The 22,842-nt window shown below is 39.3% G+C and overlaps 2 protein-coding genes across 15 annotated transcripts in view; both read left to right on the top strand.

Moving 5' to 3' along the window:
• The window catches only part of mybpc1 (myosin binding protein C1), a 32,478-nt gene extending 20,007 nt beyond the window's left edge, over positions 1 to 12,471 (top strand). For 10 of the 14 annotated variants that reach the window (XM_038739106.1, XM_038739105.1, XM_038739103.1 and 7 more), the window contains 19 exons: positions 195 to 203; positions 493 to 617; positions 723 to 828; positions 1,660 to 1,826; positions 1,942 to 2,107; positions 2,187 to 2,293; positions 2,411 to 2,547; positions 2,933 to 3,092; positions 3,196 to 3,300; positions 3,379 to 3,567; positions 4,123 to 4,257; positions 5,314 to 5,481; positions 5,707 to 5,795; positions 5,865 to 6,060; positions 6,204 to 6,343; positions 6,436 to 6,595; positions 7,005 to 7,141; positions 8,316 to 8,502; positions 11,635 to 12,471. In XM_038739106.1, the coding sequence (XP_038595034.1) occupies positions 195 to 203; positions 493 to 617; positions 723 to 828; positions 1,660 to 1,826; positions 1,942 to 2,107; positions 2,187 to 2,293; positions 2,411 to 2,547; positions 2,933 to 3,092; positions 3,196 to 3,300; positions 3,379 to 3,567; positions 4,123 to 4,257; positions 5,314 to 5,481; positions 5,707 to 5,795; positions 5,865 to 6,060; positions 6,204 to 6,343; positions 6,436 to 6,595; positions 7,005 to 7,141; positions 8,316 to 8,502; positions 11,635 to 11,732 (2,581 nt within the window). In that variant the 3' untranslated portion in view covers positions 11,733 to 12,471. Of the gene's footprint in view, positions 1 to 194; positions 204 to 492; positions 618 to 722; positions 829 to 1,659; positions 1,827 to 1,941; positions 2,108 to 2,186; positions 2,294 to 2,410; positions 2,548 to 2,932; positions 3,093 to 3,195; positions 3,301 to 3,378; positions 3,568 to 4,122; positions 4,258 to 5,313; positions 5,482 to 5,706; positions 5,796 to 5,864; positions 6,061 to 6,203; positions 6,344 to 6,435; positions 6,596 to 7,004; positions 7,142 to 8,315; positions 8,503 to 9,926; positions 9,966 to 11,634 lie in introns of all 14 variants that reach the window. The other 4 variants (XM_038739099.1, XM_038739095.1, XM_038739094.1 and 1 more) reach the window with 2 other exon arrangements.
• Positions 12,472 to 13,733: 1,262 nt separating this feature from the next.
• On the top strand, positions 13,734 to 22,345 carry chpt1 (choline phosphotransferase 1). The gene is made up of 8 exons (XM_038738458.1): positions 13,734 to 14,186; positions 16,341 to 16,488; positions 16,594 to 16,735; positions 16,854 to 16,938; positions 17,389 to 17,520; positions 17,646 to 17,804; positions 18,330 to 18,455; positions 20,628 to 22,345. The coding sequence occupies exons 1-8, from the start codon at positions 13,947 to 13,949 to the stop codon at positions 20,742 to 20,744; spliced, it is 1,149 nt and encodes a 382-aa protein (XP_038594386.1). The 5' UTR covers positions 13,734 to 13,946; the 3' UTR covers positions 20,745 to 22,345.
• The last annotated feature ends 497 nt before the right edge of the window (positions 22,346 to 22,842 follow it).

Genomic DNA, 22,842 nt, shown 5'->3' with positions numbered 1-22,842 from the left:
CTTCACTATAAAACACTTTCTCTCTTTTGACACTATTGCCGACTACATATACCCCTCCAGGCATGATGGCTCTCTGTCTTTGTCTGTCTGTTTATCTGTCTGTCATATCATGGCGCTCCTTCCTGTCTGCCATTATCACTTCCTGTACACTTCCTGTGCTCCGGCCCTATTCTGGCTCCACTGCTGACCTTAAGTCAAAGGAAGTAAGTCCATCCGTCCAGATGATTCTCATTTCTCCATGTACTGGTGTGATCCCGCCGTCCTCAGTCTAGCCTGACCCTTGGTTTTGTGAAGTGTACTTGATGCATGTTGACTGTAAAAATGATGTTGCATTTCTTTATTTAGTATATTTTTTGCTTTCTGTAACCAATAATTTTGTGATTTCTTTAACTTAATATCTTGAAATGATCCATTCCTATCTTAGGAATACTGTATATTGACTCATGCACAGTGTAGGTGACCAGTGATGTAACTAATGGACTTCCTGTTAAGGTATATTTTTGAGCATAAAGGCACACAAAGGATTATGGTCATCAACAACTGCAGTGTAAATGATGACGCAGCTTATTCTGTAGCTGCTGGAGACGAGAAATGCACAACAGAGCTGTTTGTCAAAGGTATCTCGATTAACTGTTTATTCAACTTATAAAAACTGTATATGACCAGATATGCTGCAGATGTCTTAATGTTGTTCAGTTTTTTCTTCCTCTCTTGTCTAATAGAGTTGCCAATTAAGATAATTAAAGGTATTGAGCCTGTGAAGACCACAGTTAATGAGAGGATTGAGCTGGAGTGTGAGGTGTCAGAGGAAGGAGCTCAAGTCAAATGGTAAGCATTTAAAGGTTCTAAATGTAACAAAACTACATATTTCCAATAACTGCATTAAGGATTAGAAGCCTCTTTCAGTCAGAACAATGCATATTACACTGCGAATCACCAAGTCATGTGTCACAGATTGGTTTATGACTCAAACTAGATGAACAAAATAAAAGTAGAGGCCACTGGTTTGTCAGAACAAAGAAGAGGCCAGTGGAATTATTAAATATGTTTTACCTCTTCAGTGAAGTGAAAGAGAAAGCAGACAAATCATTGGTAACACTTTATTTTGCAGGTTTGTAAATTACAAATAATTTCCTAGGAAATTTCCTGGAAAGAAAACTGTATTTTGGTGCTAATAATAGGTAAAAATTGTTCGATTTGTGCGCTTCCTGTTAATTAATAGAGAATGCAGGTCATCTGAACATAAACAAAATGTCAAATTTGTCAACAGGCAAGCATACAATTCAACACATATTAAGTACAAAGTTTTCAATAATAAATAAATAATGCTTAAATGGGGAGGTTCCTCTGAAAATCAACAGCTGCTTATAAACTCAACTCACTAAACTCTGATAAATATCTCAGGAATGTGTAATTTGTACCAAATTAAATAGTTATTTCCAGGAAACGTTGAGTGAATTATTAGGAAATAATGAACCAGTAAGAAAAAGCTTTATAGTGATCTTTATTAGAGTTACTGTAACAAGGTAACGCTTAATGTAAAGCTGTTCCTGTAACAATGATACATTCACGTCTACGTATAGCTCTTGTAAGTTGTTTGCTCTCATTCACCATGGCATGAGTGTATGTGACTCTTTCAAATGCTTCTCCTTCCTACAGGATGAAGAACGGTGTTGAGGTTCCAACAGGGGTGCGCTCTAGATACCGAGTTAAGTGTGAGGGAACCAAACACTTCTTGGTGATTGATGACGCCTCTAGGGAGGACACTGGCACATACTCCGTCATGGCCTCCGGTGGCACATCTGAGGCTCATGTACAGGTTGACTGTATGTAGCATCAGGGCCTTTTTCATAACTTCTGTTTGCTTACATGTTTTTTAAAGGAATCAGTATTAATAATTTGCTCTACTCTGTTCTATACCATTCTCATACTTGTAATAAGTGAAACCATTGAAGGTGTACCAGGACCTGCAGGACATGACGGTGATGCTGGGTCAACCCATCAAGCTGCACTGTGAGATTTACCCAGGCAACGTCCCAGGTCGTTGGTACAGGAATGGACAGCTGATCCAGCCTAGTGACCGCGTCAACATTATACACAGAAATAAGTATGTAATCTCTCTTAAGCTCTGTTCAATCAAAAACAAATTCACACAAATGCTAACTAACATCATCTTGCTTTTCAAGGGTCCACCGTCTTGAAATTGCGACCAGCTCCCTTCATGATGCGGGAGATTACACATTTGTACCTGAGGGATATTCACAGAGCCTCTCTGCCAAACTTCACATCATTGGTACACCACCATGGCTTTGTCGGATTGTAGAACTTTACATCTTGACATTATCCTGAAAAAATGCCTATTGTACACATGTAATATTTGTTATGATGTTGATGATTTAATTTTCTGCAGACCCACCGAGGGTGCACCTGGACAGCTTGAACTTCCCAGACAACACGGTGACAATTGTGGCAGGAACCAAACTTCGCTTGGAGATCCCCATCAGTGGAGAACCAGCACCCAGGGTGGTGTGGATGAAGGGAGAAAGGGTGAGCTTCAGTCTTCCTAGTCCTAAAATCTTTTAAAGGATAAGACTGGTGTCCTTTCTTTGTCTTTTTATCTTTATTTTTTACTGTCAACAAATCCCAGGAAAAGACCGAAACCAAAGTACTTCCTGACTTCCCTATCCTGTCTCTGGCACTAGTGTAGTTCAATGACGTGATTTTAACAGTTTTTGAGCTCCATGGCACAGAGGAATAAGACAGGCTTAGGTTAAATTTGTTGTTGGTTTTGGTCTTTTCATGGGATTTGTTGATAATAAGAAAAATATAGAATATGCCCAGCCTCGTGCTTTAAATGTCATCTGGTAGTTACCAAGTCTTAGATTTTTACTTATTTTCAAGACTTACATATAATTTGTCCTGTTTGTCTTAGGTGATTCTTGAGTCCGGCCATCGTGTCCGAGCTGAAACATACGGCGACCAGACCAGCCTGACAATTGAAGTCACAGAGCGGGAGGACACAGGCAACTACAAGATAGTCCTGCAGAATGAGGCGGGTGAAGACACAGCCAGTGTCAAAATCAAGGTTGTGGGTAAGCGATCTAAAAAAAACAACAACTATTAAATCAAAAGACAATGTGGAGAATTGCAAATTTGTTTCTTGAATCCTTAAAATGGCCCTCTGTTTGTCTGTAGACATCCCTGATCCTCCAGAGGCTCCCTTGGTCCCAGTGGTTGGTGGTGATTGGTGCTCTATGACATGGGAACCGCCAAAATATGATGGAAGTTCACCAATATTAGGTAAACATAGCATCTTACTAATTACCACATGTTCAATGTATGCGTTGGTATTAAATGAAAGCTTTCTGGCCTCTAAAGGCTACTTCATTGAGAGAAAAAAGAAACAGAGCTCCAGATGGATGAGACTGAACTTTGACCTGATCAAAGAAACATCATTCGAACCCAAGAAGATGATTGAAGGAGTGCCATATGAAGTGCGGGTCTTTGCAGTCAACACCATTGGTGTGTCCAAGCCCAGTGAACCATCCAAAGCCTTTGTTCCCCTCGGTGAGTAGCCCAAATGTCTCCATGAATATCCACTTAGCTGTCTAAAGACTGTCCTTTGAGCTGTTACTGCCAATAATCTGTCCAGGAAAGCATTACACAAGGCTTAAGTTTATCTAACAAACCTTTTATAATAGTGGAGGAAATTTCAAAGAGAGGGCCTGTGATAGTGCATGTGTGATCTGCCCTTGGTACCCCGGCAGCGCAGCTGTTCCCATACCCCACCATTCCAAGCATTCTGACTCTGACCTCCACTGGACACGCAGGAGCTTTAGAGGATATTAAATATGTCTTTATGGCTGCCAAATCATCTGCGGATTAGAGGTTTAGGAGATCAGGTCTGTCCGAGGGTTCAATAGAAGTAAGATATGATTCAGAATACAAGAATAGATGGAAAGAGCAGGGACTAATGAGATCTGATATGGAGATTGATACCAGCCAGAGAAAGAGGCGCCTCGCTCATTAGTTGCCAAAATGGATGTTTTCCGATCTCGTTCATACCCATTGTTGGAAAATAAATGAGTAATGGTGGCAATGACTCTTCTTATCTCCACTCAGCTGTGACCAGTGAGCCCACCATGCTGGTTGTGGACGATGTCACAGACAACACAGTGACCGTAAAGTGGCGTCCTCCTGAAACCATCGGAGCTGCCGGTCTGGATGGATACTTAGTGGAGTACAGCATAGAAGGAAGTGAGACAACCTCAGATCTTCTAAAGGCCTACATACTGTGTGATTTTGGGCTCTTTCAGACAGAGAAATGTGGTGAAATCATTGGTCTTTCAATCTAAACTATTGGTCTCACATCACATTGTGACACACAAAATAGCCAGTTTAGAGCTTTTGCATCCACACATAGCCTGAGTTGAAATCGTAACATTCTCATTAAGAAATTTAATGTCCGAAACAAAGTAGTCCACACAACATGTGTTGCGACCATGTCTGAAGACAAAAGTGCTTTTCCGAACAGCCACATTCGATGGCAGGGTGAGATATGGGGATAAAGACACACTTTTGGACAATAAGGCGTTCAAAGGGTTACACTCATTTGTACATAAAAAAGTGCCAGTAGTTGTGTACAGATGGAACAAAGAGAGCTTGAGGGAGGCTTTCAAACCCAGCTTACTTTCTCACCTCTGCACACCTGGCTAATTATTGTGTAAAGTGGGCACGGATTGTTTTTTGCATTGTTGCTTTTGAAAAATAAAAAAAAAGTGTTGGATTAAAACCAGAATAAGGAAAGAAACTGACACAGAAACACTGGACAATGCACATTTTGAGAGCCCAGTAATAGATAGATAGATCAATACATACATAATTGCAGTATATATATTGTGAATGTGTTGTTATATGTATACTGTATAGAAATAACATTTGAAAAATCTATGTCAGCCCTTTGGCCAAACAGTGCTTTTGCTGCATAGGGATGGCACAAGTTGATGACGTGTCTCTGCTTATATATTTTTTTAAGTCATTCCACAATTTGATAAACCTCCAAGTTTATATCATACGGTCTGACACAGATTGCGACCAAGATTTTATTAGACCCACCTCGCACAGAGTGATATCCAATGAAGGTGTAAGATCACTGCTATTGCACAGCCCTAAGTGGCCTTAAGTTGTTTGTACATGTTTGTCATTGCCCACAAAAACTGAATTTGAAGCAGGGTACATGAAACATACCTTGATATTTAAAACAGAAGAACAATCAGTAAGGGCTGTTAGCAACTGGAATGTTTTTCCCTACAGCTAATGATTGGGTAGTGTCCAACAAGGAGCTGACAGAGAAGACCAAGTACACCATCACTGGGCTGACTCCAGGGTCTAAAATCTTAGTTCGAGTCAGAGCCATCAACGCCGCTGGAGCCAGCGCTCCCCGGAATATTCAGCACTCTATCCTGGTCAAAGAGGTTATTGGTGAGCTCTGAAAACTGCTGTTGAGATTTTTTTAACAGTATTTTCTTTATTACTGTATTTTCTTTTTTTGAACTGCTTTTGTATGACTTGTGCTCAACAAATGAATTTGAACAAGAACTTATCTCCTGTAACATTTTTTCGAGGAAAAGGTCAAAACAAACATGAATATTGACTAAAAATATATCTAGAATCATTCCTCAATCATACACCTTCTGGTCTCCTCAGAACCACCCAAGATCCGCGTCCCCAGACACTTGAAGCAGACATACACTCGCAGAGTTGGTGAAGCAGTCAACCTTGTAGTGCCATTTATGGTAAAGCCATCTCCCAATCAATAATCACTGCATCTCTGAACAGAATGATAAACTGTGTAATATCTGCAGGGCAAACCCAGGCCGAAGGTCACTTGGCTGAAGGAGGGCAAGCCCATAGAGCCTACACATGTCAGCATCCGCAACACAGACTGTGACAGCATCATCTTCATCCGTAAAGCAGAACGCAGCCACTCTGGAAAGTATGAAATGACTGTGCAGGTTGAAAACCATGTGGACACAGCCATTATTGACATACAAATCGTAGGTAAGTCAACAGATCCTGCTCTTACGGGGTATCTGAGGAAGATATCTTCCTCAAAAAAGGTTGTAGAAGGTTTTAAAACTACTAATTCTTTAGATGATATTAAGATCAAACTGTCTACTCATGATCTTTTCTCTGATTGTCAGACCTACCTGGGCCTCCTCAGTGTGTGACAATTGAAGATGTTTGGGGAGGAAATGTGGCTCTGGTCTGGACTCTTCCAAAAGACAATGGCAACGCCCCAATAACAGGCTACACCATTCAAAAAGCAGACAAGAAGACAATGGTAGAAGATCAATTTAACAAAATATGTTCAACTGAAATTGCAAATTATGTGTATTTGATATTTACATTAACATGCTTTGATCTGCTTTACAGGAGTGGTACACGTGCATTGAGCACTACCATCGCACCTGCATCACCATCACAGAGCTGGTGGTTGGGAATGAGTATTTCTTCAGGGTCTTTGCAGAGAACATGTGTGGCCTAAGCGAAACCGCCACCCAAACCAAAAAAAGCGCCCTCATCGTCAAAGAAGGTAACACTTGCTGTCCTATTAGCGAGTGAGTGTTTGTGTGGAGGGATGAAACCGGGTCATGCTAGTTAAAATGGTTACTAACAATTTCTGATGGGGGAAAATGCTTCCAAAGTCTAAACTCTGGAACAGAATATATGGAATGCACATCAAAAATGTCAGTAAAGTTGTTGTTTCATTTGCTGACTATTTCTTTTCACAGCTCTTATCTGAAAGGTACTGTCAGTGATGTTTTTCCAACCTACAGAGGTCGGGATATGACTGACAGGCCTTTAAACAGTGGTGTTGTAGACTCAGCCGATGATAAACCAAAGAACATTTTCTTTCCCTCATCACATAGGGAATTCCCCACATGATACCGCTCAGCACCAGTATCATGCACAACCCCATTCCTTTACCCTTCCCCCAACAGGCTTGCAGATAAAAACGCAGGATTACAATGACCACGACTTCAAGGAGGCGCCAAAGTTTACGCAGCCGTTGATCAACACTTTTGCCATCGCTGGCTACAATGCGACTCTCAACTGTAGCGTCCGTGCCAACCCAAGGGTAGGTGGGAGAACCACACGCAAAAGTGGTGTATGTGTAGATCAAGCATTATACTCCAGTAAATATACAAGTTAATCATGTTGTTTTATAGCACTGATTCTCTTCCTAGAGTGCCAAAATTTACTCAAAAACAATTTAAAGGCTATCTATCAACTTTTAAATTATGGTTGCAGTAATTGCAACTTGGATCTAATGTTTATAGTTTTGGTCATGATTCCTATTGGTAATAATAATATTGTACTCACTAACTACTGAGATCAGGAAACATTACTAAAGAACATGATCACTAAAGGGATTGTACAGTTTTTGACACCCGCTTAGTCAAACTTGAGACGGTAAAATAATGACCCCAATTTTATTTCGTAAACATCTATCACAGTTTACAGACTATGACAATTTCCTGATACTGAGGGTTGATTACTGACTCTTGTTTCTCAACCAATTTCGTGATTACAGAAATTTCTGTTGACTTTGATCTCCAAATAAAGTGGCTCACATACTCTGGCTTAATATTTGGCATATTTACAACCCGTCAGATCACCTGACTGCTTGGGTGTTCATGGCCCGTCTGACATTTTTAGTTTTATTTATTCATTTATTCAAGTCTCATTGAGGTCATTATCTCTTTTACAAAGAGACCTGAGAACAAATTATATGTATACAACATCAAGCTAAAGACAATTCAGTCACACAAAGCAGTCGCTAGCAAGCTAACCTGTCCACGAGGGACATAGAAACACAGTAAGAATAGCTGCTAATGAGGATCTGACTGAATAGACAATAAGCAATACATCATCTGAACTTTTCAGATAATTCTTAGTGGTGTGTGTGATAGTTGTCTTGAGTAATGAATCAAATGGCACTGTGGTAAATGCTCCCCATTGGTTTAAGTGTATAGTGGCAGCAGCATCAAGGATATCTCCATAATCCAGTGTAGATAGTTTACTGGATTCTTTTTTTTGTTTTAAAAGAAGAAACAAGCTCTTTTAAAAGGTACAAGAATCCTATGTGAGTATGATATTATTGTATCTGATGATGAAATGAAGACCCAAGTTATATTAAACCAGGAAGATATTGATTCAAACATTAAAACAAAAGGTTTGTGTCATGTTCTCCATCTGTCTGCTGGATTAACATTATCATGCTACTGACGTTTCTGATTGTCTGACCGCAGCCAAAAGTGATCTGGATGAAGAATAAGATAGCCATCATCGACGACCCACGCTACCGCATGTTTAGCAACCAGGGAGTATGTACTCTGGAGATCAGAAAGCCCAGCCCCTATGACGGCGGCATGTACACCTGCAAGGCCATCAATGACCTGGGAGAGGCCCAAGTGGACTGTAAGCTGGAGGTCAAAGGTCAGTGTGGACCAGGAGGTGAGCTTTGTGTGCATCCCTGGGTACCTGTCTATATTGGAATCTGGTTTCCCAAAGCCTTTTTAGATTAATTTCAGAATTTCTTTGGTACTACTTCTTACCAGCTACTGAATCTTTTGAATATCTCCTCCCTTTAAAAAGGTTCTTTGCTTCTTTATCAAAAACCAAAAACAAGTGAAGCATCATAATTATCACTCTGTAATGAGTATAAAGAAGAAAAGGTGACTTTGGGAAATCAACTCCCATGGGGTACCATAGTGTTTGAATTGTGTGTTGCAGTCTACCAAAGGTCTGACCACATAGGCGGTGGACAAGTAAGTATCTGGATTGGATTGCACCAGTTCTTTGTAAATTCATTACTAATGTTGTGTGTAAAGTCCTTCTGAAGTTCTTAGTAACTATTAGCTGGTTTCTGGTTATTCACTAAATCGGGTTGCACCATTAAAACATAAAGAAAGTCTTAGGTTGCAGGTAGAGATATTAGTAATGTGTAAATTGGTCGTTAGGAAACGCATGCCTGTCCAATCAAAAGCAATCAACTATAAAAGCAGAAACTCACTGTAGCATTACAAGCTGTAACATAACTGCCAAAAACACCTTTAAGAGACCAAAATATATATATAAGATATATTAAACTTACCTGCCAATCATTAGTAAAGTAGGTTTGACTTATATATCCATAAATGAATAAATATTTGCAGAGTGAGTGGGAAATATCTGAAATGCTAACCTGGCTAATATTATTTGGTCATTTAGTCTTATGTGCTCTTTTACTCTCGACTCTATTAGCCCTCTAACTTTAACTGTGTTAGCACTATTAGGTCACTGAAACTTACAACTCGCAGTTATTGGGTGTAACATTTAGTAACAACTAATCTTTATGTAAAGACTAGTTTGTGTGGTGCAACCTGTTTTAATTTAGTGATGTGTCAGTCTCCACTTAGTAAACAAAGTAAAGTTTGAACTTATGAACAGCTGGCAAAACCAGCTCCTGGACACCATTTTCAAAATAGATACAAATAAAAACATAGTAATAATCCATTCATTTGTGTGCTGTGCACATAATATCTGGTGACACTTTTTTTTATCACCACCACATGTAGAGGTTTATCCCCCGTGTCCTCAACTCTATCCAGCCCAGTCCATCCAGTCATCTTGTCCATCATCACACGAATCCACCTCAACACACAGTCTGTCACCAGTCACACCTCAGTATGAATAACATATAGAGCTGTGATGTTTTTGTGTTTTAAACTATTCTCCACAGATTCCAGTGTCCCCTCAATGCCACGCAGTTAACTCCTCATATAAAAGTGTTCAGTAATAACTCGACAGTATTCCCTGGTGCACACATATAACTCCATGTAAACATTTTGTTAACCCCTATTCTTTTCTCTCTCCCCCAGTCCAAACTCAAGAATTGTGAATGTATGTTCTCATATAAGGTAAGCTTTCATATGGTTTTGGCATATGAAGCTTATGTCATTCATTATGCATCTTTCAGCCAGCTTGTACTTGGGACTTGGGACTGTAGCAGCTTTTCTTCCCCACTCAGAGAAAGTTCAAGTGAAATTGGGCATTGATGAAACAAGGTTTGCATGACAACTTTTGCCAAATTATTCCCCAGTTCTGCTCGGCTGGCTGAATTTAACAACCCTGGCTTGAATATTTTAATTGACTGCCATAGTTGTTTCTATGAAATGGTGTGAATTCAAAGACTACCTCTCATGTTTTTTGTGACACAGATAAGGTGAGTAAACCATTTTGCAAACTTGCTAACCTTTGCTGACAAACCCAGAACAGCATATGTGGAGACTGGGACTGAGTATATGATAAGATGTCTACAAGTGTTTCTGCTGTTAAATAAAACTGTATAGGATAAAAAAAACATACTAATACCACATATTCTATGTTCTGTTTCAAACTGAGTAATGAGATATGTATGTACTATAGGAGACAGCACAGATCCTATTGCATCCCATAGCTTTTTTCCCATAGAAAGTAAGAACATAATGTAATTCTAGAAATATTTTGACATTTTTGGATGTATGCTTAGAGTTAAATGAAAAAATTTCACTTTCATATCTGTTCATTAAATATGAAGATACAGTCAGCAGCTAGTTAGCTTAGCACAGTGACTGGAAACAGGGAGAAACAGCTAGCCTAGTTCTGTCCAAAGGTAACTTAATCCACCTACTAGCACCTCTAAAATTCATTCAACAAGTTATATCTCATTTGTTTGATCCTTTGTTTGATCAAAAAAAACACATTGTGGTTTAATGAGTGGTTATACTGTATATCGGACTATCTCTGAGTGACTGATCGCTGAGTGCAGTAACTATCTGGACATTGTGCTTATTTCTTTTTGTATATTTTTTTAATCTACTGCTTTTATCTTACAGATAAAGTCAGTAGTTACTCTACAGATTAAGATTTTGTACAAAAAACATGCAATCATCCTTTAAAATATGATTATTTGAGGTTAAAATGCCCCACCGTGCATAGTTCAAATTAGCTTCAACAGTAAAACAGTAAAATGCTGCTTACATGTTAATGCATCTGAAATCATAATCCAATACTGTAAAATAGGCTACATTTAAGTATAACACATTTTTGCATGATGAAAACTTTAACTTTTGATACTTTAAGTATATTTTGCTAATACTTTTATTCTGCTTTTAGTTAAGTAAATGTTTTTTTGCATGATTATTACTCTTAAAAGCGTAAATTTGCAATGTGGTATTGATACATTTACAAAGGACCTGAATATTTCAACCACCACTCTTAGCATATTGCGGATGACCAAAGGCAGTGAATGCTTCATTAATCTGGAATATTTCAAAGATGTTGCACCTGCATTGTAATTCAGTGAAATCAACTATGCCTTTAGGTCTGCAAGCCTGAGCACATGTAGATTTACAAACTGATTATTATTATGACCACCTTTCTTCTCTTCTCTCATCTTTACATTCTTGTTGTTCTGCTTGATCAGTCTCTTGCTCTTTAGCATTCCTCCTCTTCTCCTTGTACTTTATTTTTCTGTTTTTCACTATCCACATCTGCCTCTGTCCATCTCAACAATATTATAAGAGAGTTTTTCCTCTTTTCCCACAGGAGGCTTCACCTTCTTCGAACTCATGCAACGCGGAGTGCCCCTACACCTGATTGACAAGTACATGAACGAGACAAAGATTGTCGAGCAAGAGAAGTAAAATCGGACAGAGTGCCATCAGACTCTTTAGCAGAAATGTGCCACCATTAGTGATCCTCTTCTCTCACCTATTGAGGTCAGCGGCCTGAGGGCAGATGGAGGGATGGAAAGACAGGGGGACAGGTGTGGGGGAGGGTGGTCTGATCTGTGGTGTGGCTTGCTGTGTGCAGGTTTGGAGCTAGTTACCATAGGAAAAAAAGCCAGTTCACTTCTTTGTCACCCTCTTGTGTTTAAAAGACTGTGTCAGCTCAGATGCATGTCGGCAGTGTTTTGGTTCTAGCTTTGATAAGTACATGTAGTGCGTAAAAAAAAATATACATACATATACAATATATAGCACAGTGACACACCTACAGTATTTACATGTTGATTCTTGTTGGGAGTGCCTTTTGAAGGTGATAATTTAATAGGTCTGACAGAAGGGAAAAGGGGATGTATAAACAAAGGTGTGGTGTGTCAAAACTTCTATATGGCAAGACAATTGGAAAAAATGGCCAGGCTAATGTTGGATAAATGAATGTGTAGACCCTTCACATTTAATATTTGTTCATTTCACTTTTTTCTGTGTAGGTTATTTATGTGACGAACTGTAGAGGTTTACGCACAATCATATTCTGCATGACACATGCTTTTTGGATTCATGTTTGACTTGAGGCTTGATAGATGCTCAGTCATGTGCACATGCATTTACCTTTGTAATTATGACCCATGGATTACAATAAAAAGTAATGTAAAAAAAATTGTACTTATTTTGTTTGGATCTCTTATAACAGTATGACTATCTAATAAAGAAACAACAATTGAAGCTTGCACAGAGAGACTTATTCTAATGAATAATAAACTGACAGCATAGCATAAATCTGTAAATGTTGCTTTCAAGCACAGACATATAATTTGCATGTAATTTTGTGAAAACTGGTTTCAAAATATCTATCTTTATTATTTTAGGAATTAGGCTTTACAGTACACCTCACTTTTCTCTAAGCTACTATATTGGACTGACAGAATGTACTCGAAGAGGGCCTCTATATTTACATGACAGGGAAAGTAGTTAAGAAATTCTGGGCTCCTGTTACCTACAGTTCTTCATCAACAAACCCTCTGAGTATTTCAGCTGCAAGCCCCAAGATTCATCCCCAAACACTTACTCATGTAGTGATGAGTGCATTAAGGTATTAACACATAATTTATTTCGCCAAGGAATAAAAGTTGCTGAGTGGCCTTGTATCCTCCTACTGGCTGCCAAAACCTCTGGACAACTGCTATCGTTTTTAGAACACAAAATACATTAATGCATATATTATTAATATATTATTATATTGGTAATTGCCTAAATGAATAAAAAGCAATCACTTTGGAGACTGCTGTCCTATCCTTGGTATTTCCTCTGGGGTAGTTCATGTTATACAGTTAAATAATTATATATGATTCTTTAGCTTATTCCAGTATTTTTAGACTTAAATTTTTGCAAAATAGGCCAATAAAAACACAACTTAAGGGTTTAGTTTTTCTCCACACATTTAGGCTATCATGTCAGGGAATTAAATGCAAAGAAAATATTACCATTAACAAAATAAAAACAAGTAAGTTAAATAATATGACAAACTAAAAATAAACTAAAATAAAATTAGAGTAATTGGTGTCTGGTGATAATGTTATGGAGGAGATGCTGGGGGGCTGACGTTCTTGCTATGGCCCTGAACACATCTTCAACCGATCACAACAAATATAAATAATTAATAATTAAATATAGCGCTACAAACACGATGACTGACATTCAAACTAATTTATAGTTTTCTAGTTACTACCAAATGCCCAGAACTTACCGTCCTGTCTCTGTTGTACCTGGCTCCATATGTCTACACCACAGTTACGGTAGTTTATATACTTTAGCAGCATATAGCGGGTTAAATAACCGAGTAGGCTACATTTACGCTATAGTTTAATTTAAACTTCCCGGTGCACAGCAATATGATTCCCTTTCCCTTCCGGAGCCAGGTCCGCTTCCTGTAGAGACGCAACTCGTTCCGAAACGTACAGACTATCGACATCCCATGGTTCCGTTGTGGAAATGGCCTCGTAGTCACCTAGGTGTAAATGACAAATGAGTTGCTATTTTCTGGAGTCGGCCGAGAGAAGATAGCCCTGTTTGAGCCTCTACTCGGGACTACTGGGAAATCTGTTGCCGTAGGTTGAGTGACTAGGCAGAAAAACAATGCCACATTTCCTGTGGCCAGAGCCGCTGTCACCCGCTCAGCTCAAGCGGCTGGAGGAGCACAAATACACCGCGTCTGGTCGGTCCATGTTTGAGCCACCGTGTCAGATCTACTGGAACTGGCTCATCGAGCAAATTCCGACATGGATCGCACCAAACACTCTGACTATTGTTGGACTGATCATCAATATCCTCACCACGGTGGTGCTTGTGTATTATTGTCCCACTGCAACAGAGGAGGTGAGTAAAGCGACCTTGGCCCAAGTTTCTACACGGGAACTAACATTAGCCCCAATTACGTGCCCTTCTCTTGGATGGCGAATCCTCCATTCAAAAAATTTAGTTCAGGATACGTGGCCACCTGTGCAAACTTTCCCTGCCTCAATGGCTAATTTAAGATATATCCTGAATCAGCAGAGTCTACTTGTTAATTCGGTATATATTTGTGCCTCACAGCTACTCATTAAAATACAATTCAATATTAATGGGGTCACGCCGCCTGCTAACGCGCACGGCGGTGTGTTTTGGCAGAAGGTTCAGGCAATATCAAACTAATCACTTCGGAAAGTTGACGTTTAATTGAAGTGCTGTCCTGCTTTATGTATGGAGGTGTGAGACGAATTGGAGACGATCTCCTGATGATTCGGAGAAAGATCCTAAATGACAAGGTGTCACGTTAGCATTGCCACATACAAGCGAGGACGCTTTAAATGGTGTGATATCGCTTCTCTACCGGAGCACTGTATTGAGACGTATCTGTCATGTGGTATTTCGCGTAAGTTGTTGGAAAGTTTACAGCTTTGACGTGTTGCTCTCTGCCCAGACTCAAGTGATGCAATGTTGTTGATAGTAAACCACAGCGGTTTGAAGGAAAATGTTGTTGCTCTAGTTGAGTTCACCATTAGATGGGAGGATAACTGTTTACAATGTTGAATTAGTAGAATTAGCACACACAAAAAAGAAGCTGTTTGGATGACTAACGTGAAGGGCCGCCAGATCCACCTTTACTATCATCTCAACTACAGCTAAAGTTACATATTACTAAAACGTCTAAAGTTACCTCAAATACACTAATAAGGCTTGCACCAAACAGCTGACCTATGATCCACTTAACTTGCGTCACCAGGTTCACTGTGGAGCAGTGACCCAAGCAGGAAATGCATAGGGGTGTGTTAATCTCATTTTTCCACATGTCCAATCCAACTATGAGAACTTTGCATCGAAGTCCACAGTCCATGCTGTTACCATCAAATTCCACAAGTACAAAAGCATTTAATTCCCCTCTATTTATTATTTAGAATTGGCTAAGGCAAACCTGGGCTATGTCCACTCTTTCTCATGGACTGTAAAGGAATGAGAGTCCCATGCCTGTGCAAACAAACACAGAGTAATTCATACAAATTAATGGACACAGCTCAGAGTTTTCCCTAAAGTGACATCACTGATAACTCTCAAAACAGGACTCTGTCCCCACCAGTCCATGAGGCATTTAGGACATGGACTTTGACGAAAACAGTGGGATCTCTGATTATTTAGGACAGCTTGATCTCTCTGGAAACACATACTATCTTTGTCTCCCTCACTCACACACACTCGCAAACATGCTCACACACATTGTAGTGGTAAACACACTGTGTTGGCCAGCTCTAGCGCCCAGATGGTCTATAACCTCCGCCCTAGTAAGAGGAACTGAGCCGCTCCAGTCAGCTGGAATCCCTCCTTCTCCGTACTTACAGTACACACACAGATACAAGCAATGAGTTTAGATGGTGAGACACCAAAACAGTTCACTTTTGAACACTCGTTAATCCCTTAACCAGCACTACCAACCTGTATATCTCCATATATAATTGAATAATACAAAAATATGAGTTAAATCCAGAGCTCAAATGATGAAGGTGTGACTTATTTCCACGACGCCTCAATAATTTTGCATCGTGTCAGCATGACCAGATACCGACTATGCGCATCATCGACTTAGCTGCTGATGACTGTCTCGGTTTATCGTTTGGTCTATAAAATGTCAGAAAGTTGTGTAAAATCTCCATCCCAGTTTCCCAGAGTCCAAGGTGACATCTTCAGTGTATTGTTTTGTCCGATCAAGAGTCCAAAACCCAAAGATAATCAGTTTACAATGATTTAAAATGGAGAATAGAAGCAAACATTCACAATTGAGAAGTTATAAGTAGGGTTCTTTAGGGGATTTTTTTACTTATTTTTTTAAAGTTCAATCAATTATCTAAATAGTCACTGATTCTTTTATTTTGATTTAATATGAATATTTATTAATCAACCAATTGTTTCAGCTCTAGTTTGTTTTACCTAAGTTTGTGCCATGGTCCTTCTTGTGAGCAGGGATCCCTAAATAAAGCCTCCTTACCTCTCCACCCCCAGGCTCCATCATGGGCCTTCATCATGAGTGGTCTGGGCCTGTTCATCTACCAGTCTCTGGACGCTATTGATGGGAAGCAGGCAAGGAGGACGAACAGCAGCTCACCTCTGGGGGAGCTCTTTGACCACGGCTGCGATGCTGTCTCCACAGGTGCTTTACTACGGCATTAGTGGATCAAGGAGAGGCTCTGTTGTTTCATTAACAAAATATGAATTATTTGTTTGTTGTTCTGTCTTTCCATCTTTCCTCCTTCAGTCTTTGTTGCTGTGGGAACATGCATTTCATGTGGAATAGGAATATACTCAAACTGGATGTTCTTCTGTGGGTTCATTGGGATGTTTATGTTCTTCTGCGCCCAATGGCAGACCTACGTGTCCGGGACCCTCCGCTTTGGCCTGTAAGTCAGTAGCGTTTGGTTTTTCCAATAATAAGTTTGGATTCTGTTCTGCTCCTATATAACTTTCAAACCTTTATAGTGTCACTAATCTCACTTTTCCCTGTTACTTTCCTCACAGGATTGACGTGACAGAGGTGCAGGTCGCCATCACGATCATGTATTTTATGTCAGCTTTCGGTGGCGTGAGCCTTTGGCAAACCACGGTAACTGAGAATAAAATATTTGGAACGTCACATGTACAGATGCACATACTGTACACACACTTTCATTTCACCTTGAGTGTATAGTCCATTAGTTTTTACACAAAGCAAATCATCTAATCAGTTCCTAGTTTTTAGTCATCCTTTTAGTCTTAAAATAGAATTTGTGTTTTACTTTTACTCTGTGCTGCCTTTGGAGGCTTGACTTAACGTCACATGAGAGAATTGAGAAGGTAAATATGGGTAGCTAACGCCATGGCAACAGGTCATCTACTGGACATGATCTGGCTCACAAAGCTGATGATGTCACCCGCATTGTTTTGTTTAATTCTTTTGCTTTGCCCTCCCATCACGCTCGGCATGCTTGCAGCTTTCATATAAGCACCTTTCTTCTTTCTAAAAGGAGAATGCTTTTTGTCTTCACGCTGATTTGACCTTCATGTGTTTCCGTAGTTGCCCATCATTGGACTGAAGATGTACGTCTTCCCCATCATGGGCATCATCGGAGGAGCCCTCTACTCCTGCTACAATTACTTCTATGTCATTTTGAATGGAGGTGTTGGCAAAAATGGCTCTACTGTGGCTGTAAGTCAACGCGCACATTCACACATTACACATGGTATGCAAAGTCTGGAGAAGGAAAAGTTGCCTGAATTTATGTAGCAGATGATATATTATGATGCAGGTTTAATAGCATTGCCTCTCTTTAGGACACCAGTGTGCTGGGTCCTGGTTTGCACATCGGCCTCATCCTCACCCTGGCCTTCATCATTTTCAAGAAGTCGTCCAGCCACCTGTTTGAGCACCACCCCTGTCTGTACCTGCTTGCCTTTGGCATGGTCATCTCCAAGATCTCCAACAAGCTGGTGGTGCGTTAGTCTTGTCGTACAGTTGTAATCCTTATGATTTCATTCCTGGTTGATGTGGCAACTACCGTGTGGAGCATGTGGAGTTAAACATTGAGGCAAACACTCGTTGAGCGGCTACTTTGTAGTAAATCTGTTTACAGTGCAGCCAAACAAACTCATATTGTTTAAATGTTTTATTTTGTGGTTTATTTTTGATGAACGATCGATGTCAGCTGTAATCTCTGATAATTAAAGAATTAAAATGAATGCAATGAAAATAACTACAGAATGTAATTACATTAATCATACATAATAATACATTCTGACCATAAATTTATGAAAATCTTAAGGAGTATAACTTTAATCTTCCTAAATTATTTGTGTAAACTCCAAAATGCATTTATATTTAACATTGTGTTATGCACACATTTTTAGGCTTTTTGTTGTTTCTCATGTGTCCTTGTTTGTATTCAATCCTGTAATCTAGTACCCAGTGTATTGAATCAGTGTTTTCTTTACCTCATGTGTATCCCTGTGTCCCTGTAGGTAGCACACATGACTAAGAGTGAGCTGCACCTCGCGGACACAGCCTTTGTAGGCCCAGGCCTCCTCTTCCTCAACCAGTACTTCAACAGCTTCATCGATGAGTACATAGTCCTCTGGATCGCCATGGTCAGTGTTTGACACTTTTATAATAGAATAAGAAAACAGTTACTTCTTAGAAGTTCTCCAAAATATTTAATATTGCCTTTCCATTAAGTTGAAGGACTGAGGAGAAAAACACTAGATTCTATACTTCCTATAATGCAACTTGAAAGATAAACGCTCGCATCTTTCAAGCTCTTCACCTTTCATCGCTAATGCTTTCCATTAAAAATTTGTAGTCGCCAAGCCGATTTTGTCAGACTCCAGTAAGCTCCATCTGAACGAACACCCTCGACTATTTATCACTACTCAGCATGTATCTAATTGAGTTCCTGTATAACTACTAAAGTATGCAGGGTGAAGGGTGGTACGGAGCAGTGGATAAGACACATGCCTTTGGTGTAAGAGAACTGGGTTCAATTCCCCACTGTGGCACATCCAATGTATCCCTGAGCAAGACACTTAACCCTTAGTTGCTCCAGAGGCATGTGACCTTTAACATATGTAGCAATTGTAGGTCGCTTTTGATAAAAGCATCAGTTAAATGAATGAATGTAATGTAGTATATCGCTTGGTGGTATATAATCAGTTGCGTCTATTTGATTATTATCAGTAAAAAGAAGAAGTTTTTTTGGCCTGTTCAGTTCAGCTTCAACGTGATGAAAATATAGACCTATAGTTCGTTCAGCGCTGCCCAAAATGAGGAAAACACAAACATTGGTGCACTCATCTGACATAGAAATGCTGAAAGTAAACATCTAAATACATATCTGATGGTGTGTAAAGCTCTCTATGGTCACTGCTTATGTACTGTGTTGTTATATAATAAATTGTACATTGATGCTTCATAAGACTGCACCCAGCAAACAAAAGTAAATATATCTTTTTTTTATTTTTATTTTTTAAGGTTGCAGCTGTTGCAGAGAGTGTTCAACCAGAAAAAAATTACCAAACATTTTTATAATTTATTAAACATTGACACTGAACAAGGTGTGGAGTTGCGCAGTAAAATTTGCAGGAGAGGTGTGCATAGGTGACTAACAACAATAACTGTGTAGTCTATGTACACGTAAGCACAGTAGGTTTCAGTCCTGTTCGTGGGACTCTGAGCTCTGCTCGTTTTCACCATAGCGATAGCTAATAAGGATGCATTATACCTGTAGTTCAAGGTTCAGTGTCATTTAGACGATAACATGACCAAAGGTTCCTTTTGACGACGTCTATGGAGCATGTTATCTTGCTTCTAATCAGAGTGGACGGAATCTAATAGCAGACCAGACAGTATAAAAACAGTCATGACAATTCTACGATAAAACTGCTGCTACAATTAAAATAAATAATATTGTTCTTTAGGTAAGTTGGCCAATGAACCCAAAACCTGGTGCACCCTGTTGAATAGGGGTGTAACCACACACCAAATCCACAGATAGATTCAGACCTCAATTTTTGAACGGACACAGGGGAAATATTGCATTATGGAGCGGCAGTGAACGCACCACTGCAGATGTCGCTCACTAAAGTTACTTTCGGTTTCGATCCACATGCCGCACACTTGAAAACTGAATCACGAGTTTATTAAACACGGCGACTTAATGAAACATATTGCTGATGGAGGAAGTCAGCATACACACATGCAGGGAGACAGAGACAGAAAGAGGCGGGGCAAGACGGTGTGTTTGCCTTGAGAAACCAGAGGTGCAGGCTAGGTGTGTGTACTGTGTGAGCGTGTGGGGAGTAGAGAAGGGGAGAGGACCAGATTCAAGTAGTAAATAAACTGTAAAATCATGTGGAAAACTACCTACAATAACCAGCTTTAAATAAAAATAGATATACACCACTACGAGCCCACCCCGCTACCACAGTTGCACTGATGAGAGCTCAACAGTCAATGAGCAGGTGTGTCGCGGTTCTGTCTCTCCGATTTGCAACACGAGACCGTGGACTTTTGTGTGGCAATTTCGGTCTCGGTTTCAGAACCGTTACAGCCCTAATGTTGAAATCTGTTTTAAAAGAAGCACCTTATAAAAGCCACTTAAAATGGTACTTTACATAGATTTATTTATTAAATGATATTTAGTTTACACTTTGTTTCACTTTGCTCATGTTTCACATGTATTAATTAAATATCAGTCAATGCATATCAGTGCATTGTATATATTTTTTCCAGCCTTTGATGTATGATCCTCCATCTTTCTTTAGGTCTTCTCTCTCCTGGATCTAACACGCTACTGTACCGGCGTGTGCCTCCAGATCGCTTCCCACCTGCGCATCCGAGTCTTCAGCATCACGCCGCCGAGCCAGACCCACCGCGACTGACGGCTTGCCCGGCGGGAGGAGGCGGGGGGAGACTCGGACCTCTCCCCGCTCCTGAAAGCAGACGACCACGAGGAGACACCCTCAACCCAGAGCCACTGCAGCCTTGACAAAGTGACCATTTCTGATTAAAACTGCCTCTCTCACCCAGATGGAAAAATAAAACCAACTCGACACTACAAACCAAAAAGAGGGGAAAAAAAGGTTTTGAAAAGCATGGATCTGCTGAATGGAAAATTACATGAAACCAGAGTTTCCCTTGAATTCCTCATTGGCAGCCAATAACATTTTAATTTAAACATCAGTGCATGTTGTCAGAAAATTAAGTTGAGATTTTTATAGAAGAAGGGCACTCATAACATTTCCTGCTTATTCAACTCCAATACCAAAATGTTTACTTTAACAGGTACATTATAGTTTGGGCACATATCAAAGCATTTGTATCTGCTTTAAAATTAGAGATGTGTGTGGGATTGCTGTATATTTAAAACAGTCTTAACTGCTCAGTAAGTTAAATCTCTTTGATATGTACCCAAACTAAATGGTTTATCTGTGTAAAGTTTTCTTAATTTGTTTTTATTTCTTAAATGAATGTGACTCAATCTGACATGAATCAGGGTTTAAAAATGCAGATCAGTATATGTAAATGACTTTTAAAACCTCAATTTCCAATGAAGTTTGCAATGTGGACTGGCAGTTTGTCAACACGCTCCGTGGAGGGATAACAGTCTGTGTTAGTGCTGAAAATGACGACAGGTTATCTATAAGGCTTCTCTTACGACCACCTTTCTGTTAATATTTATATTCCCTGTTGCTCATCTCATCCTACAGTCTTGAAAATAAACACCTCACCTCCGGCCTTTTTAGAGCACCTTCGACTGATGAAGCATTAACACACGACTTTTCTGCTTTCTCCGTTCTTCTCCCTGAAGGGCTAATTGTTAATTATTTGTGATTGTACAGAATTCAACTGAAGACGCCTTAAATATTTTTGTTGTAATTACTGTTAAACTTGTGAAAATTTAAAACAGCTTTGTACGTTTTGTTTTTCCACTTAAGTATCATACCAGATGCAACAATAGTAATAATACAATGCTACTGGAAGGTTGTTGGTTTTTTTTTTTACTGTTCACTCATTTCTTCACTTATACAAACATGCGTATTATGTATAGTTGAGTAATTAATTTTGTTCTTGAAGATTTGTTGGAGTATCAGTAATTTTGTAATGATTGATTATTACAGAGTAGTTGTAATGTAATCTGACTGACTCATCATTCAGGTTCATTGGGATCAAAAGGGATATTACTGTAGTGCCGCTAAACAATTTGAAGGTAAAAAAAAAAGAAGTGTATTCTTTAATTTTATTTGGATAAATAAATGATCTTCCTCTCAGATTCTGCATCTGCAGGATTTTAGACATTATAAAGGGGCATGTCCTTTAAAAGATAATTTTGCATAACTTTCGATGGACTTTGGAACTATGCATTGAAATGTACAACCTTTATTTCAACACCATGTTGCACTGTTCAATAATAGTGTAAAACACCTTTCTACTAAACAGATGGGTGGATACGATTGTAATAAAGAAAATATTTTTCATGTGATTGCTGTCACTGTCAGTAATGAAAGAAAATGACATATATAAGAATATCAAATATAACATAAATGCTAATATATTATACATGTTCAGAATCCCACTGATTTTCCCTCTAGCGCCACCAGCAGGTTGACATTTTGAGTCAACAATTATTAGATCATTTCCATGAAATCTGGTACACACATTCATGTCCCCCTCAGGTTGCATTGCAATTATTTTGGTGATCTCTGAAGATTTCATCTAGCGCCATTGTTGGGTCAATATTTCAATGTGTCCAAAATTAATGGTTTCCATAAGAAATGTCTCTGCACTTATTTTATGGATTACCATAAAATGTAAGACATTCATATTCACCACAGGATGAATTATTTAATTATTAATATTTAATAATAATTTTCATCCAAAACATTGCTTTATGATGATTCTACAAAATGATCAGCCTCACCTGTGCTTTGCGCTAATTAGCAATTGTTGGCATGCTAACACATGTAAAACTAAGATGGT

Source organism: Micropterus salmoides, unplaced genomic scaffold, assembly GCF_014851395.1.
Source record: "Micropterus salmoides isolate LMB-PRFRI ecotype aquatic unplaced genomic scaffold, ASM1485139v1 Ms_hic_scaffold_23, whole genome shotgun sequence".
Classification (NCBI taxonomy): domain Eukaryota; kingdom Metazoa; phylum Chordata; class Actinopteri; order Centrarchiformes; family Centrarchidae; genus Micropterus; species Micropterus salmoides.
Note: the sequence above shows the minus strand (reverse complement) of the source record. Positions and strands in the feature narration are given on the sequence as shown.

Excerpts from the sequence above, each read along its gene's own strand:
- chpt1 (XM_038738458.1), top strand. The coding sequence starts at position 13,947 with ATGCCACATTTCCTGTGGCCAGAGCCGCTGTCACCCGCTCAGCTCAAG. Across the intron at positions 16,939-17,388 it reads TGAGCCTTTGGCAAACCACG|TTGCCCATCATTGGACTGAA; the intron begins GTAACTGAGAAT and ends GTGTTTCCGTAG. Across the intron at positions 18,456-20,627 it reads TAGTCCTCTGGATCGCCATG|GTCTTCTCTCTCCTGGATCT; the intron begins GTCAGTGTTTGA and ends ATCTTTCTTTAG.